This window comes from Arachis stenosperma, chromosome 5 (assembly GCF_014773155.1).
Source record: "Arachis stenosperma cultivar V10309 chromosome 5, arast.V10309.gnm1.PFL2, whole genome shotgun sequence".
Lineage (NCBI taxonomy): Eukaryota > Viridiplantae > Streptophyta > Magnoliopsida > Fabales > Fabaceae > Arachis > Arachis stenosperma.
Window position 1 is genome coordinate 129887969 of NC_080381.1, and position 19104 is coordinate 129907072.

Here is a 19104-nt window from a genome sequence, read left to right on the forward strand (position 1 = left end):
ACATCTGTTTTATGCAAAATCGCAAGAATCAAACAGATCAATAAATTGATAGAGTAATTAGTTTAATAATTTAGAAGTTTAATCTAAATTTAATTAAAATTTAACCAATTTAATTAAATATATAATAAAATTATAAAAAATTAATATATAATTTTAAATATTCGAATTTAATAATTTTTTAGCTGATAAATTTTAAAATTTTACAATTTTTCATAATTTATTATTAAAAATTCACAAATAATCAACAAAATATATAAAAAAAAACATAGCATAAACAAAAATTCCATCATAAACACAATGCAGCAAATTAAACCATAAATATCTCAAAATCAGAAAAATTTCAGCAATTCAGCACAATGCAATGAAACATACATTATAGGACCATCAACAATTTAAAATTAGAAAATCAGCAATCAGAGTCACCAAAATAAAAATTCACCAAAATAACAAGTACAATAGATTAGATTTAAAAATCAATCTCAACAAAATTAATAAATTAAACAATTGAATGTATAACTCATCAACGACAGAATTTATCAAATTTTAGAATCATCAATAATATCTCAAAATTCAAAAAATTCAGAATCATCAAATAAAAATCCCAAATATTAATATCTCAATACTCAGAATCATCAATAATACATCATATGCATATTCAAAATAAATTTCAAATACCAGAAGAATAGAGTCATAGAGTCAAGAGAGAGTTAGTCTGAGACTTGAGACCTGAGGGTTGAAATTTTGAAAAATTTGGCCATGGAGATAAACTGCGAGACACCACACGTAAAAGAGAAACAGAGAAGCAGAAACGACGCCGGCGAGGAAGGAAAAAGTAGAAACAACGCGGAGGGGAGAAGCAGAAACGACGCAGGGGAGGAAAGGAGAAGCAGCGACAACCAACGACGAGAAGCAGTGAAGCGGCGACAGAGAGATAAAGAGGGCGACAGAGGGAGAGAAGGGTTCGGCGATGACAAACAATGCGGGGCTGTGGTGGCTATGGGCTGGGTGGCTGTGGGTTGCTAGGGTTCTTCGTCTTCTTTCAATCTCAAACTTTCTTCAATTTCAGAGAAGAGAGGCCGCGAGGGGTGGGAGTGGGAGTAGGAGTGGAAGTGAGAGTGGGAGTGGGAGTGGGTTGGGTAGCCATTTAGGTTTTTTTTTTAATAAAGTATAAAACGGCGCCGTTTGGATGGGTATTCGAACCGGAAATCTTTTTAAAAAATCGTTTGTTTTTACCAATTAACTGTCGGTTCGACCTGTTTTTTTCCAGGCAATTTATGAGGTTAATAGAACTGGCCTAGTGACTCTGGTTTTCGATTAATTTGGTTGAACTGGCCGGTCCGGTTCGATTTTCAAATTGTTATTGTTGTTATTCTGTTGATTATTGTTTGATTGTTGTTATTCTGCTTCTGATTTTTGCTTTTACCTGCTTCTATTTTTGCGTTTGTGCTTTTGCTTTTGTATCTACCCAAGGAGGCATCATATCAATCAATATTCAACATTCAATTCATCGCGCAAGTGGGACAATATCCAGACCTCTTCAATAAACAAATACTCAAATCATACGCACGTAGGATATTAACCAGACCTTACCATCTCAGCCAATCTGGCTACACTCAGTCATCGTCAATCTCATCATTCATGTCTTATCTTAATTCAATTTGCAGTAAACTCATTATTCACAGGCTTTCATCAAAATTCATTAGTTCAAGTCCATAATCTCATCCAAAGTGTCAATCTAATCCGATCCATAAGTTCACACTCATTCCCAAGTCTAAAAACAAGTTGTCATATCTTAATTAAAGGTTACGAAAGTTTACAAGCTTGCCAGGAAAGTCAAACAATTAAAAACATAGTTTAAGTGTGAAAACAGAATTTGTGTATACGCACGCACCCGAATTCAAATCACCAATCATGTAATTCCAAGTAGGAAGCTCTAAATCCCACCTTTGAGGTGAAAAAAAGTTTTGGAACCTTGATTTGACCCGAATCGGACAACAAATTGAAGCATACATCTAGCCCTGTTGATCTAGAATTATCCACTAGCAAATCCATTTGTGAAAAGACTCTATCAACCCCTCTTCGATTATCTTTCTCTCTCTCTCTCTACATGGCGTCCTTCTCTGTTCGTCCTTTCACTACTGCTGCACCCTCTTTCTTTTTCCTCTCCTCCTTCCTTCTTTGATTCTTCACTACTCTACGTCCCTTCTCTTTCTCAACCTCTCTCTTTGCTTCTTTCTTCAATAACGACAACAATAGCAATACTTTGACTTGTCGATTCCACCTTCCACTTCTTCCCCTTTCATTTTCTCTTTTCCTTCCCACCTTCCACTTCTTTCCCTTTCATTTTCCCTTTTCCTTCCCTGCTTCTCTCTCCCTCTGTTCTGTTTTTCTTTCTTCCTGGAGGTGTGTATGTTGAGTGAGGTGTGTGAAAGAGAATGATATGTGTTCAGTGAGAGGTATTTTTGTCCAAAAGAACGATTTTAAAACTAAATTGAACTTTAAGGACAAATTCAAACGCAAAAAAAATATTGGAAACGAATTCAATTTTCGAGTTAAATCATAGAAACTAAATTGTACTTATTCTTATAGATGTATTTAATACATAACCAAGTGTACTTTCATACCTTAATTTAGTACTAATTCTTAGATCATTTAGCGTGAGTTTGAAATAAATAAAAGTTTATAATTAAATTGATTTTCAAACATAATAAATTTCTAATTAAACTAGGCTGAAATCTTTTGATTTGTGAGAGCTTTTCATGAGAATAGAAATAATTTGTAGTGTTAAAATGAAAAAAAGACACTCAAGATGAATAGATTGAAATTGAATGGAAGAAAATCACATTACAATCTATAAAATTTTTTTATATATAAAAAAATCTCTCAACCTTGTCTATATCATAGTTTGAGATAAATTAAAATTAGGAAAAATTATTCTAAAGGACCATTAGAAAGATTTAATTATTAAAAAGAATCTTTAATACTAAAATTATTAGAAAGGACCAAATCTTTCTATAATATTTAAGAAGAAGAATTAAATATTTTTATAAGAAGACAAATATATTTTTAATTATTTATTTATTTATTTTTTATAATATTTATGAAGATAAATTTTATTAATTATTATTAATTATTTATTTTTTTATTTTTTTATTTTTGTGATCTTTACCTAACAAAAAAAAAAGACAAAAGATCAAAAAAGTAAATAAATAAATAAATAATAAAAATTACTAAAATTTTAGAAAAAAGTTTGTTAATATAAAAATTATAAATAAATAAATAAAAATTAATTAAAGGTATATTTGTCTCTTTATAAAAAATTGGTCTTTTTTCTTAAATATTAAAAAGATTTGTTTGTTGTTAATAATTTTAATATTAAAGATCTTTTTTAATAATTAAATCTCTCCACCGATCTTTTAGAGTAATTCATACATATCTATATAGCGTTGAGAATCAAACAATATATATTAAAGATTATGAAAAAAATAAAAAATAGTTAAAAATATATTTGTCTTTTTATAAAATAATTTGGTTTTTCTTCTTAAATATTATAAAAAAATTAATCCTTCTTAATAATTTTAGTATTAAAGGTTCTTTTTAATAATTAAATCTTTTTAACAGTTTTTTAAAATATTTTTTTAAATTAAAAAAAGGAAATCATTCTGTCTTTTATTCACTTTCTTTATTTTTTTGGTGACTTATTCACTTTCTTTATGCAACAAAAGAAACTCATTCAATTTTACTTATTCACATCAATCACAAAACTAAAAAGTAATTTTTAACGCCCACTTTTCTATCTAATGGCTATAATTATTTAGGAGGTAGTTATACACATTATATTAAGTTAAAGATAAAACTACTATATCCACTAACATAAAGCTTAACCTGCTAACTAAATAAGTAAAATATAAATACAATGAATTAAGATATTTTTAAAAATAAATACATCTCTAAGTAACTGTATGTTTATATTACACTTAATGCTAAGTTTTTTTTTTTGTCAAATAAATTCAACAGCTATATAATATTATAAACTCACACACATTATACATATCACATTTGAGAATTCTCATCTACTATTTGGCCTTTACCAAGTTTCGAATTTAAATAAACATAATTTACCCTATCAATTAAAGCCTCAACTCATTTGATGCTAAGTTAAGCATGCTCAAAATAAAGTCAAAACAATCAAAATTTGATCACACTAACAACGGTCATTGGACGGCGAATCTGATCGGAATGAATTTGGTTGTGAAAATAAAAAGAATCATGCAGCTTATGCCAAAATTTTAAGTCCAAAAGGAGATAAAAGATAAAAGGCATAAAAACAAAAAAGTTGAACATTAGCAGGTAAATTTTGCAGATGGCATAGTTTAGTGACAATTATGTTTGTCTTGTTAGATGTTGCACTGGGTTTAAATCCTAGTTATGACTAAGGAGTTGATATATAAAACCCATGCCAAAAAAAAAAAGGAGCGGGATGTGTGTAAAGGTACTTGGCCAGGAAAAAAAAACTTTGCAGGTGAAGGAATAAAGCAAAAGATGGACACTTTCAGGTCCAAAAATCCTCAACGATTATTGGCCATTTTATTCATTTACTCCACAGCATCATTGCATCCCCATCCCTTATTTTGTTATTTCCATCCCACTAAACCCATAAATAAAAGGGAAAAAATCACTAAAGCAAAAATGTGAAATAAGTTATTTGCATTTTTGTTGTTCAATGTTACAAATTTCCATCCAATTTTCAAAACCATAAAAAAAATTATACATAACTCAAAGAAAACCAAGGGTAAACTAAAAGTCTAAAACCACTTTAAGATTATTAAAAAAATAAAATAAAAAATAATTACATCAAAAATAAGAAAACAGACCATCAGTCCTACTCAAAATTCAGAGGATTGAGGTCGTCCCATTGAGCCCGGCAAACTCGCCATCATGGTGGTTGTGACTCCGGCTTCCTAGACCGGAGTCGAGCAGCTCCTCCCAATCCACCTCTTCCTCCTCATCGTCCTCTTTGCCCTTCATCATCTCCAAAACCCTCATTGCCTTTTCCTTCGCTCGATGACTCCCCACCTCCTTCTCTGCCTTCTCGAGCGCCTCCACCACTCCTGCCGCCTTCGCTACGGCCTTAAACCTCAACCCTCCGTGACTCAACACGTATAGCACCGCCACACAGCTCTCCTTTATTGATCCATGAACTGACTCGGACCCAGCCAACAACCCGACCAAACATTCAACCATACCCACATCCAACATTGCAGCCCGCCCATCCGGCCCACAACCCAAATTGCCCAAAATCATCAAAACCCGACCCGTCATCTGACCAGACTTAACCATCCCAATTAAAACCGGAACCGATCCAATCTTAACCAATTTGGTTCTGTTACTTTGAACCATCGACAAATGGTAAAGCGCCAAGGCCGAGTCATGCCGAGTCCGCTCAGTCCCAACTCGAAGCGCGTGAATCAACGGTGGAAGAGCTCCGAGAACCCCAATCGCGGTTTTATTATCGTCTTCAAGCGCTAGACTGAAGAGCGCACCGGAAGCGTGTTCCTGCGCCTCAGGGGATCCAATCCTCAAAGCTTCTATCAATGGCGGAACTAACCCTGACCGTACGATCCTCACCTTGTTCATTTTCTCCAGAGAGAGGTTCACGACACATGCGACGGCATTCACTTGAACCATTTTATACTTCGAAGCAACGAGGCCACGCAAAGACGAAAGCATCCTTTGGGTGCAGAGTGTGATCCTTGAGTCCTCATTAGTTCTAGTGAGCTTCCTCAGATTCTGCAGAGATTCTTCGATTACGAAGACTTGATTGCTCCGAAGCTTCGAGATGAATTCTTCGGCCTCTGGGGTTGTTGGTTCGAGTTCGGAGGAAGAAGGCGAAGAGTAGCAGAAGCTTGGTTTTGCAGTAAGTTGAGCGGGTGGGGTGGAGCTCGATGCTGACGTGGCAATAGACTCAACGGAGGAAGAAGAAGAACAACAAGAAGGGTTCGCTGTTAGCATTCTCTCTCCCACTAACTCGTTTGCGTTGTTTTTGCGGGAGGAAGATGAGAAAATGAGGGTCCGTACGAGGTTGTCGGTGAGGGACCGGTGTGGGGGTTGAGGGAGGAGGGTGGATGACGCGTGGCACCATTTGGAGATGGCGGATTTGAGGGCGAGGTTGGGGATCACGGTGGAAAAATCAGGGGTGGTTCCATCGGAGAGTTGAGGGGTAAAGTTGAGATCTTTGCATGATTGTACGGACGCTCGTTCGAAGGAGTGACCGGAAGATACGATCACAGGGTCAGCCATTAGAGTACCGGAGATTGGGCAGATGAACTCTTCCGGCGGTGGAGTTTGGATGGGTTTTGATGACGGCGGTGATCGTTGGAGAGTGAAAATTTTCCTCCATTTCAGCTTTGGTGTGTTGTTTTCCTTTCCTCTGTTGTGGTGGTGGACCATGAGCTTTAGGGTTTGCTGAATCTCCATTTTTAGTTAGTTGGTGAGTTTAGAGGGGAAGTGTGAATGTGAAGTTGTTGATTTTGATGTCGGTGTTGTTAAGGTGAGGAATTTGAGGAGAACATGGATTCCATATTTCCATGATTTTGAAACTTTCAAGAATTAGAGAGAGAATTAAGGAAATAGTAACAACATAATAACGGGGTTTTAGTTGCTATAAATTAGGGACAAGGTTGATTTTGAGGAAGGGAATAAGGGATTGGATGAATCGAATGAGTCTGGGTGAAAGAATTAGGATGGAGGTGGAAGTTGCGGAAGGTTTGGGGTGGTGGGCTTGATGTGAGGTTGCGTTGTGTTTTTGATTCTCTTTTGCTTTTTGAAAATTAGTCCAGCGGTAGAAAGGAAAAGCTGAGGTGATGAATGATGATAAACAATGAATCTTCTATGAAAAGAGAACGAGTCACTATAACTGCATTTCTAAATTTTTTTTGTGATATTTCCAAATTTTAATTAAAGCTTATGAGTTATACCATAAATTTATAGAAAAGATAATAGAACGGAGATTGAGAAAAAAAAAACACAAGTAATAGAGAACTAATTTGAATTTATGCCAGACAGATCTATCATTGAAGCGATATACCTATTAAAAAGGATGATGGAGAGGTATTGATGCGGTATTTTACAACCACAGTATTTTACAACCACAAACTAACCGGCAAGTGCACCGGGTCGTACCAAGTAATACCTTACGTGAGCAAGGGTCGATCTCACGAGGATTGATGGATCAAGCAACAATGATTGATTGATTGGCTTAGTAAGGCAAACAGAAAAGGGTTTTGAGATATTCAAAAGGTTTAAATTTGAAAATATCGTACGCAAGTAAGTAAGCTGAAAATAAAATATTGGAGAGACAGTTAAGACTTCAGAGTTATCTATTTTTCCGGAAAAACTTTTTCTACTAACTATTTTAATCATGTAGGATTTAATTTATGGCAAACTATTTGTGACTAGACCCTAATTCCTTAGACCTTCCTAGTCTCCTCTAAAATTCATCAACTGCCAATTTCTTGGTCAATTAATTCCAATTAGAAGGTGATGATTAAATTCCAGTTTATATGCCACAAGAATCTTAATTATCCAAAAATAAGGGGATTATATGTCACATGTCCCGTTAAATCCAGATAATTAAAATTTAGGAGAATATGTTTTCAAGCTGTTGTTCAAGTAAAGATCTTTTCCAAGTTTTACAGGAACTCAAATAGAAAGAGGGTCATACTTCCGTTCCACCCAAATTCATAAAATAAAGAGGGGAAACAATTCTTAAATTATAAATCCATATATAAATTAAAATAGAAAAAGCAATAAAATCAATCCATACAAATAGACAGAGCTTCTAACCTTAACAATGGAGGATTAGTTGCTCATGGAATGCGGAAGGTAAATTTGTATAGAATTCCCTAATGGAATCCCCCTCATGGAATCTCCCTTCAATAGAAGAGAAGTCTCTCCATTTTATAACTAATCCTAATTAATTTAAAATCTAATATCTAAAATTAAGATAATATCTTTTCATATTTTCAAATTCAAATTTGAATTTAAATCAGAATTAACTAACTACTCCGCGTCTTGTAACGTGGAGACCACTTGGCTTCATTGGATCCGCGCCTAACTTGGGTGCTAAAATGGGGTCCAGAAATCACCCCAGCGGTTTCTGCGTTTTCTACACGTGGCGCATGTCACGCGTACGCGTCAGTCACGCGTATGCGTCGATGGCCTTTTTCGCAAGTCACGCGGATGCGTCGGTCACGCGCACGCGTCGCTGAGCAAATCTTCAAATCACGCATACGCGTCAGTCACGCGCACGCGTCGCCTTGGAAAGCTCCAAATCATGCGCACGCGTCAGTCACGTGTGCGCGTCGCTCCTCGCTGCCACCTCCTTTGATTCTTGTGCTGCAGAAACTCCATCAAATCTAGTTGAATGCTATCTAAAATAAATAAAATTGCAAAAGACTCAAAGTAGCATTCATAGTGGCTAAAATATAATTAATTCTTCATTAAACTCAACAAATTAGATGCAAATTCACTAGAAAAAGATAGAAAAGATGCTCACGCATCACAACACCAAACTTAAACTGTTGCTTGTCCTCAAGCAATCAAAACTAATATAAGCATAGGATGTGAATTTGCATGAGAATGAGAGTTCGATTAAGCTCATGTCTCTTCTTATATTGGAGTTTACAACTGCAATCCTGAATAGTTTTGGCATTTCACTTTATCCTTTGAAGTTCAGAATGATTGGAATCCATAGGAACTCAAAATTCAAATAGTGTTATTGATTCTCCTAGTTCAGTATGTTGATTTTTGAACACAGCTACTTTATGAGTCTTGGTCGTGACCCTAAGCATTTTGTTTTCCAGTATTACCACCGGATACATAAATGCCACAGACACATAACTGGGTGAACCTTTTCAGATTTTGACTCAGCTTTGCTAGAGTCCCTAGTTAGAGGTGCCCAGAGTTCTTAAGCACACTCTTTTTGCTTTGGATCACAACTTTAGCCGCTCAGTCTCAAGCTTTTCACTTGACACCTTCACGCCACAAGCACATGGTTAAAGACAGCTTGATTTAGCCGCTTAGGCAGTATTTTATTCTTTTGGGCCCTCCTATCCATTAATGCTCAAAGTCTTGGATCTTTTTTACCTTTTGCCTTTTAGTTTAAAGGGTTATTGGCTTTTTCTGCTTGCTTTTTCTTTTTTTTCTTTCTTTCTCTTTATTTTTTATTTTTTTTTTATTTTTTTCGCAAGCTTTGTGTTTTTCACTGCTTTTTCTTGCTTCAAGAATCAATTTTATGATTTTTCAGATTATCAATAACATTTCTCTTTTTTCATCATTCTTTCAAGAGCCAACAATTTTAACATTCATAAACTTCACTATCAAAAATATGTACTGTTCATGTCATGCATTCAGAATTACAGAAAATACCACCACATTTAAGTAAATAAGACTACTTTTAAAATTAACTCAATTTCTCATGCAATACATCACTTATGTATTTTTTGTTTGAATTCAAGCTCAGTGAGTAATACATGAGACATCTTTTCATAAATAAAGCAATTAAGAAAAAAACTAAACTAGTCCTAGGATTCTAACTAATAAAGGATCATGTAGCAAACAAAGCAAAATAGCAGAAAACCGGAACATAACATAGAAAAAAAGGGGAGGAATAAAAATGAAAGGAACTCAACCACCTTAGTTATCCTAGCGGTCGCTTTATTCTTCAAGTTGTGCTCCTCAGTGAAGATGATTCGCCTCTCTTTTGGTGCCATAGGAATAAACAGAAAACTTCTAAGCGAAGCACCAAACTTAAAGGTTTGCTTGTCCTCAAGAAAAGAAGAACTGAAAACAGAAAGAAACAATTATTATAATGAAAGAAGAATAAAAGGAAAAAAAGAACAAGAGAGAATTAGGATTGGGAGAGAGAGAAAGAAAATTAAAACTTGAGCGGCGAACTAGTGGAGTTGTGCAGCACGCGTACGCGTGGGTCGCGGAATTTTCTTAATGACGCGTACGCGTGAGGCACGCGTCCGCGTGCCATTGGTTTTGTGCGATTTGCACGAATCCAGCCGCACGCACGCGCAACTCTCTGTTCGTGTGGTTTGGGAACCAACAATTTCATACGACGCGTGCGCGTCATGCATGCGCACGTGTGGATGGCCATTTTTGCAAATGACGCGTAAGCGTCAGGAACGCGTACGCGTGGTCAATTTTGTGCATCTAGCACACTTCCTTCCCCAAGCCAGCATAACTCTCTGTCCAAACGCACTTTTACGTCGATTTTTCAGGTCACGCGTACGAGTCGCTGACGCGCCCGCGTGAATGGTGAAAATCACAAACGACGCGCACATGTGGGGTACGCGTACGTGGTGCACGAATTTGTGATTCACACAACTAACCAGCAAGTGCACTGGGTCGTCCAAGTAATACCTTACGTGAGTAAGGGTCGATCCCACGGAGATTATTGGCTTGAAGCAATCAATGTTTATTTTATTAATCTTAGTCAGGAAGCCAATAGGATTTAAAAAGTGAAATTACAAGATTTGATTATAAGAATAAAAGGGAATAACAGTGTTACTTGTTGTGCAGTAATGAGAAACATGTTGGAGTTTTGGAGATGCTTTGTCCTTTGAATTTCTACTTTTCCTTGAAATCCTCTTCCCACACGCAAGGCTCCTTCCATGGCAAGCTCTATGTAGGGTGTCACCGTTGTCAGTGGCTACTTCCCATCCTCTCAGTGAAAACGTTCCTATGCTCTGTCACAGCACGGCTAATCATTTGTCGGTTCTCAATCAGGTTGGAATAGAATCCATTGATTCTTTTGCGTCTGTCACTAACGCCCAGCCCTCAGGAGTTTGAAGCACGTCACAGTCATTCAATCCCGGAATCCTACTCGGAATACCACAGACAAGGTTTAGACTTTCCGGATTCTCATGAATGCCGCCATCAATCCGGCCTATACCACGAAGATTCTGATTAAGAAATCTAAGAGATATTCATTCAATCTGATGTAGAACGGAGGTGGTTGTCAGGCACACGTTCATGGGTTGAGGAAGGTGATGAGTGTCACGGATCATCACCCTCTTCACAATTAAGCGCGAATAAACATCTTAGATAAGAACAAGCGTGTTTGAATGGAAAACAAAGGAATTGTATTAAATCATCGAGACGCTGCAGAGCTCCTCACCCCCAACAATGGAGTTTAGAGACTCATGCCGTCAAAAAGTATGTAATTCAGATCTGAAAATGTCATGAGGTACAAGATAAGTCTCTAAAAGTTGTTTAAATAGTAAACTAGTAACCTAGGTTTACAGAAAATGAGTAAACTAAGATAATTAGTGCAGAAATCCACTTCTGGGGCCCACTTGGTGTGTGCTGGGGCTGAGACTAAAGCTATCCACGAGTAGAGGCCTTTCTTGGCGTTAAACTCCAGGTTATGACGTGTTTTGGGCGTTCAACTCCGGATCATGACGTTTTTCTGGCGTTTAACTCCAGACAGCAACATGTACTTGGCGTTCAACGCCAAGTTACGTCGTCTATTCTCGCGCAAAGTATGGACTATTATATATTGCTGGAAAGACCTGGATGTCTACTTTCCAACGCTGTTGAGAGCGCGCCAATTGGACTCCTGTAGCTCCAGAAAATCCATTTCTAGTGCAGGGAGGTCAGGATCCAATAGCATCAGCAGTCCTTTTTCAGCCTCAGTCAGATTTTTGCTCAGCTTCCTCAATTTCAGCCAGAAAATACCTGAAATCACAGAAAAATACACACACTCATAGTAAAGTCCAGAAATATGATTTTTGCCTAAAAACTAATAATATTTAACTAAAAACTAATTAAAACATGCTAAAATCTACATGAAATTACCCCCAAAAAGCGTATAAAATATCCGCTCATCACAACACCAAACTTAAACTGTTGCTTGTCCCCAAGCAACTAGATAAATAAAATAGGATGAAAGAATTTAAGAAGTAATAATATCTAAGAGTTTTAATTGGAGCTCAGATTCTTATTCAGATGAGCGGGGCTTGTAGCTTTTTGTTTCTGAACAGTTTTGGCATCTCCCTTTATCCTTTGAAATTCAGAATGATTGGCATCCATAGGAACTCAGAATTCAGATAGTATTATTGATTCTCCTAGTTTAGTATGTTGATTCTTGAACACAGCTACTTTATGAGTCTTGGCCGTGGCCCTAAGCATTTTGTTTTCCAGTATTACCACCGGATACATAAATGCCACAGACACATAATTGGGTGAACCTTTTTCAGATTGTGACTCAGCTTTGCTAGAGTCCCCAATTAGAGGTGTCCAGAGTTCTTAAGCACACTCTTTTGCTTTGGATCACGACTTTAACCACTCAGTCTCAAGCTTTTCACTTGGACCTGCATGCCACAAGCACATGGTTAGGGACAGCTTGATTTAGCCGCTTAGGCCTGGATTTATTTCCTTGGGCCCTCCTATCCATTAATGCTCAAAGCCTTGGATCCTTTTTACCCTTGCCTTTTGGTTTTAAGGGCTATTGACTTTTTCTACTGCTCCTTCTTTTTTTTTTTTTGCAAGCTTTCTTTTTCACTGCTTTTTCTTGCTTCAAGAATCAATTTCATGATTTTTCAGATCATCAATAATATTTTTTGTGTTCCTCATTCTTTCAGGAGCCAATATTCATAAAATTCAAGATAAAAATTATGCACTGTTCAAGCATTCATTCAGAAAGCAAAAAGTATTGCCACCACATGTAATTAATTATAATTTTTATTATTAAGAACTCGAAAAATATAGATTACTTCTTTATTCTAAAAAATCTACTACTTTATTCATGCCTGATGATGATGAGAAAAATAAATTATAGCTTAATTGGAAATAAAATCAAAATATATATACTAATTACTACTACTATATATAACTTCTAAGGTAAAATCCTATACTATCACAGAGTTAAAGCTAGAATTAGAACTTAACAACCTGTATTTTGGGAAGTGGATGTTCCTCTAGTCTGTGGGGTGCCTTCAAGAATTAATTTCTGACGCTTTAGCTCCCTTAAGTTCACATCCTTGCTCTTCCTGTTCCCTTAGGTGCCATGATCTTGATGAGTTTTTGCTCAGTGATCATGGCAAATCACACCAAACTTAGAGGTTTGCTTGTCCTCAAGCAAAATAAAGGATAGAAGAGGAATAGAGGGAGAGGCAATTTCGAAATCCAAAAGATATGATGAGTTGAAAAAGATTTGAAAAAGATTTGGATTGGAAAAAGATTTGTGTTTATAAATTAAGATACATTTGATATTTTTGAAAAAGGGATTTTAGAAATTAGGGTTTTTAGAAATTAGGATTAAAATTTTTGGAATTGAAGGATGATATTTTGAAACATGTTTATGCAAGAAATCATGAATTGAAACATAAAAAATTAGAAAAATTGTGAAGAAAAATGAATTTTACCTCCTCCCCACCATCCTGGCGTTAAACGCCCAACTGCTGCATGGTTTGGGCGTTTAACGCCCAAATGTTGCTTCTCCTGGGCGTTCAACGCCCAGCTGATGCATCTTTCTGGCATTGAACGCCAGGAAGTCCTTTGTCACTGGGCGTTTTTCTAAACGCCCAGGATGCTGTCAATCTGGCGTTAAACGCCCAGAAGGTGCTTCTTTCTGGCGTTTAACGCCCAGAAGATGCTCCTTTCTGGCGTTTAACGCCCAGAAGGCTACCCTTACTGGCGTTGAACGCCCAGTGGGTGCTTCTTTTGGGCGTTCAACGCCCAAAATGTTTCTTACTGGCTTCTTCACGCCAATAAGCTTCCAATTTCCCTTATAACTCAGTGAATCCAACCAATTGCTATTTTACCTTCAAGATACCTTGACATATACCTGAAAAAATTCAATTAATTAATCAATACGAATAAAATTAAATTTTGTGATTGGCTGGGTTGCCTCCCAGCAAGCGCTTCTTTAATGTCATTAGCTGGACTATTACTGAGTTTTAATCAAGCCTCAGTTTTGAGCATTCTTGCTCAAAATTGCCTTCAAGATAATGTTTGACTCTTTGTCCATTAACAATGAACTTTTTGTTAGAGTCATTATCCTGAAGCTCTATGTATCCATATGGTGATACACTTGTAATTACATATGGACCTCTCCACCGGGATTTTAGTTTCCCGGGGAATAATTTGAGCCTTGAATTAAATAGCAGAACTTTCTGTCCTGGCTCAAAGACTCTGGATGACAATTTCTTATCATGCCATCTTTTTGCTTTCTCCTTGTAAATTTTTGTATTCTCGAAAGCATTGAGTCTAAATTCCTCTAGCTCATTTAACTGGAGCAATCGTCTTCTCCAGCTAACTTGGCATCAAGGTTCAGGAATCTGGTTGCCCAGTAGGCCTTGTGTTCCAGTTCCACTGGCAAGTGACACGCCTTTCCATACACAAGCTGGTATGGAGAGGTCCCTATGGGGGTCTTGAATGCTGTTCTGTATGCCCACAGAGCATCATCCAAGCTTCTTGCCCAATCCCTTCTACGGTTAATTACAGTCCGTTCCAGGATTCTTTTAAGTTCTCTATTTGAGACTTCAGCTTGCCCATTAGTTTGTGGGTGATATGGAGTAGCTACCCTGTGGCTGACTCCATAACGTACCAGAGCAGAGTAAAGCTGTTTATTGCAGAAATGAGTGCCCTTATCACTGATTAATACTCTAGGGATACCAAATCTGCTGAAGATATATTTCTGGAGGAATTTTAACACTGTTTTAGTGTCATTAGTGGGTGTTGCAATAGCCTCCACCCATTTGGATACATAATCCACTGCCACCAGAATATAAGTGTTTGAGTATGATGGTGGGAAAGGTCCCATGAAGTCAATGCCCCATACATCAAACAACTCAATCTCCAAGATCCCTTGTTGAGGCATGGCATAACTGTGAGGTAGATTGCCGGATCTTTGGCAACTGTCACAATTAAGCACAAACGCTCGGGAGTCTTTATAGAGAGTAGGCCAGTAGAAGCCACTTTGGAGGACTCTTGTGGCTGTTCGTTCACTTCCAAAATGTCCTCCATACTGTGATCCATGGCAATGCCAAAGGATCTTCTGTGCTTCTTCTTTAGGCACACATCTACGGATTACTCCGTCTGCACATCTCTTGAAGAGATATGGTTCATCCCAAAGATAGTACTTTGCATCTGTGATTAATTTCTTTGATTGCACCCTACTGTACTCTTTGGGTATGAATTTCACTGCCTTGTAGTTTGCAATGTCTGCAAACCATGGCACTTCCTGGATGGCAAACAGTTGCTCATCCGGAAAGGTTTCAGAGATCTCAGTGAGAGGGAGGGACGCCCCTTCCACTGGTTCTATTCGGGACAGGTGATCTGCCACTTGATTCTCTGTCCCTTTTCTGTCTCTTATTTCTATATCAAACTCTTGCAGAAGCAACACCCATCTGATGAGTCTGGGTTTTGAATCCTGCTTTGTGAGTAGATATTTAAGAGCAGCATGATCAGTGTACACAATCACTTTTGATCCTACTAAATAGGATCTGAATTTGTCAATGGCGTAAACCACTGCAAGTAGCTCTTTTTCTGTGGTTGTGTAGTTCTTCTGTGCGTCATTTAGAACACGGCTAGCATAATAAATGACGTGCAGAAGCTTGTTATGCCTTTGTCCCAACACTGCACCAATGGCATGGTCACTGGCATCACACATCAACTCAAATGGTAAAGTCCAGTCTGGTGCAGAGATGATTGGTGTTGTAACCAATTTAGCTTTCAGAGTCTCAAATGCCTGCAGACACTCTTTATCAAAGATAAATGGCGTGTCAGCAGCTAGCAGGTTGCTCAGAGGTTTGGCGATTTTTGAAAAATCCTTTATAAACCTCCTATAGAATCCTGCATGCCCCAGAAAGCTTCTGATTGCCTTAACATTAGCAGGTGGTGGTAATTTTTCAATTACTTCTACCTTAGCTTGGTCCACCTCTATCCCCTTGTTCGAAATTTTGTGCCCAAGGACAATTCCTTCAGTCACCATAAAGTGACATTTTTCCCAGTTTAAAACCAGGTTAGTCTCTTGGCATCTTTTCAAAACAAGTGCTAAATGGTTAAGGCAGGAGCTGAATGAGTCTCCAAATACTGAAAAGTCATCCATGAAGACTTCCAGGAATTTTTCCACCATATCAGAGAAAATTGAGAGCATGCACCTCTGAAAGGTTGCAGGTGCATTGCAAAGGCCAAATGGCATCCTTCTGTATGCAAATACTCCAGATGGGCATGTGAATGCCGTTTTCTCCTGATCCTGGGGATCTACTGCAATTTGATTATAACCTGAATATCCATCCAAGAAGCAGTAGTATTCATGACCTGCTAGTCTTTCTAGCATTTGGTCTATGAATGGTAAAGGAAAATGATCCTTTCTGGTGGCTGTATTGAGCCTTCTATAATCAATACACATGCGCCACCCAGTAACTGTTCTTGTAGGAACCAGTTCATTTTTTTCATTATGAACCACTGTCATGCCACCTTTCTTAGGGACAACTTGGACAGGGCTCACCCAGGGGCTGTCAGAAATAGGATAAATAATCCCAGCCTCTAGTAATTTAGTGACCTCTTTCTGCACCACTTCCTTCATGGCTGGGTTCAGCCGCCTTTGTGGTTGAACCACTGGTTTGCCGTCACCCTCCAGTAAGATCTTGTGCATGCATCTAGCTGGGCTAATGCCCTTAAGATCACTGATGGACCACCCAAGAGCTGTCTTGTGTGTCCTTAGCACTTGAATTAGTGCTTCCTCTTCCTGTGGCTCTAAGGTAGAGCTTATGATTACAGGAAAGGTATCACCTTCTCCCAGAAATGCATATTTTAGGGAAGATGGTAATGGTTTGAGCTCAGGTTTAGGAGGTTTCTTCTCTTCCTGAGGGATTTTCAGAGGTTCCACTATTTTCTCTGACTCCTCCAGATCAGGCTGGACGTCTTTAAAGATGTCCTCTAGCTCTGATTCGGGACTCTCAACCATATTGACCTCTCTTACCAGAGAGTCAATAATATCAACACTCATGCAGTCATTTGGGGTGTCTGGATGTTGCATTGCTTTGACAACATTCAACTTGAATTCTTCCTCATTGACTCTCAAGGTTACTTCCCCTTTTTGGACATCAATGAGGGTTCGGCCAGTTGCTAGGAAAGGTCTCCCTAGAATGAGAGTTGCACTCTTGTGCTCCTCCATTTCCAGCACCACAAAGTCAGTAGGAAAGGCGAATGGCCCAACCTTGACAATCATATCTTCAATCACGCCTGATGGGTATTTAATGGAGCCATCAGCAAGTTGAAGACATATCCTGGTTGGTTTAATCTCTTTAGTTAAACCAAGCTTTCTGATAGTAGATGCAGGTATTAAGTTGATACTTGCCCCAAGATCACATAAAGCTTGCTTGGTGCAAGTGCCCTCTAATGTGCATGGTATCATAAAGCTCCCAGGATCTTTAAGCTTCTCAGGTAAGCTTTTCAGAATGACTGCACTGCATTCTTCAGTGAGGTAGACTTTTTCAGTTTCCCTCCAATCCTTCTTATGACTTAAGATCTCTTTCATGAACTTAGCATAAGAAGGTATTTGCTCAAGTGCTTCTGCAAACGGAATCTTTATTTCAAGAGTCCTGAGATAGTCTGCAAAGCGGGCAAATTGCTTATCCTGTTCCGCTTGGCGGAGTTTTTGAGGATAAGGCATTTTGGCTTTGTATTCCTCAACCTTAGTTGCTGCAGGTTTATTACCTACAGGAGTGGGTTGGGAAACCTTTTTAGAAAGGTCAGCACTTGTATGTGACTGATTTCCCACTGGCATTTGAATGCCAGTGGTGGGAGCTGGAGTGGCGTTAGACGCCACTTCCTTGTTTGTTACTGGCGTTTGAACGCCAGAACCATGCTCCCTTTGGGCGTTCAACGCCGGATTCATGCTTGTTTCTGGCGTTGAACGCCAGGAATGAGCATGGTCTGGGCGTTCAGTGCCAGCTTTGTTCCTCTCTAGGCTCTGATTGTCCTCAGAGGGATTTTGAGTATCCTCTTGTTCATTTCTTGGTTTCCTGCTGCTTTGAAGTGAGGTATTTAATGTTTTCCCACTTCTTAATTGAACTGCTTGGCATTCTTCTGTTGTTTGTTTTGACAGTTGCTTTTCTGTCTGCTTTAATTGTACTTCCATGTTCCTGTTAGCCATTCTTGTTTCCTGTAATATTTCCTTGAATTCGGCCAGCTGCTGAGTTAGAAAATCTAATTGCTGATTGAATTCATTAGCCTGATCCACTGGACTGAGTTCTGCAGTTACTGTTTTATCTTCTTCTTTCATAGAGGATTCACTGCTTAAGTACAGATGCTGATTTCTGGCAACTGTATCAATAAGCTCTTGAGCTTCTTCAATTGTTTTTCTCATGTGTATAGATCCACCAGCTGAGTGGTCTAGAGAAATCTGAGCTTTTTCTGTAAGCCCATAGTAGAAGATGTCTAATTGCACCCATTCTGAAAACATTTCAGAGGGGCATTTTATTAGCATCTCTCTATATCTCTCCCAGGCATCATAAAGGGATTCATTATCTCCTTGTTTGAAGCCTTGGATGTTTAGCCTTAGCTGTGTCATCCGTTTGGGGGGGGGGGGGAAATAGTGATTCAGGAATTTTTCTGACAGCTGTTTCCATGTTTTTATGCTGTTCTTAGGCTGGTTATTTAACCACCTTTTAGCTTGATCTTTTACAGCAAATGGAAACAGTAATAATCTGTAGACATCCTGATCCACTTCCTTATCATGTACTGTGTCAGTAATTTGCAGAAATTGTGCCAGAAACTCTGTGGGTTCTTCATGTGGAAGACCAGAGTACTGGCAGTTTTGCTGCACCATGATAATGAGCTGAGGATTCAGCTCAAAGCTACTAACTCCAATGGAGGGTATACAGATACTACTCCCATATGAAGCAGTAGTGGGGTTAGCATATGACCCCAGAGTCCTCTTGTCTTGTCCATTCATACTTACTTCCATAATGGAATACAAGAGATAATTTATATGTTGATATTATTTATTTTATAGTAGTGGAATAAATAAAAATGGAATATATAAAAAAAATATTTTGAAAATATTTTGTGAAAAATTTTTTT

The 19104-nt window shown here is 38.0% G+C and overlaps 1 protein-coding gene across 1 annotated transcript; it reads right to left on the reverse strand.

Annotated features, from left to right (window-relative positions):
* Positions 1-4701: 4701 nt before the first annotated feature.
* On the reverse strand, positions 4702-6849 carry LOC130979831 (U-box domain-containing protein 40). Its single transcript, XM_057903377.1, has one exon. It carries the CDS (start codon positions 6475-6477, stop codon positions 4894-4896), a length of 1584 nt encoding a protein of 527 aa, XP_057759360.1. The 5' UTR covers positions 6478-6849; the 3' UTR covers positions 4702-4893.
* Positions 6850-19104: the final 12255 nt, after the last annotated feature.

Bases quoted from the DNA above. Each gene is read 5' to 3' on its own strand.
- LOC130979831 (XM_057903377.1), bottom strand. From the start codon at position 6,477: ATGGAGATTCAGCAAACCCTAAAGCTCATGGTCCACCACCACAACAGA.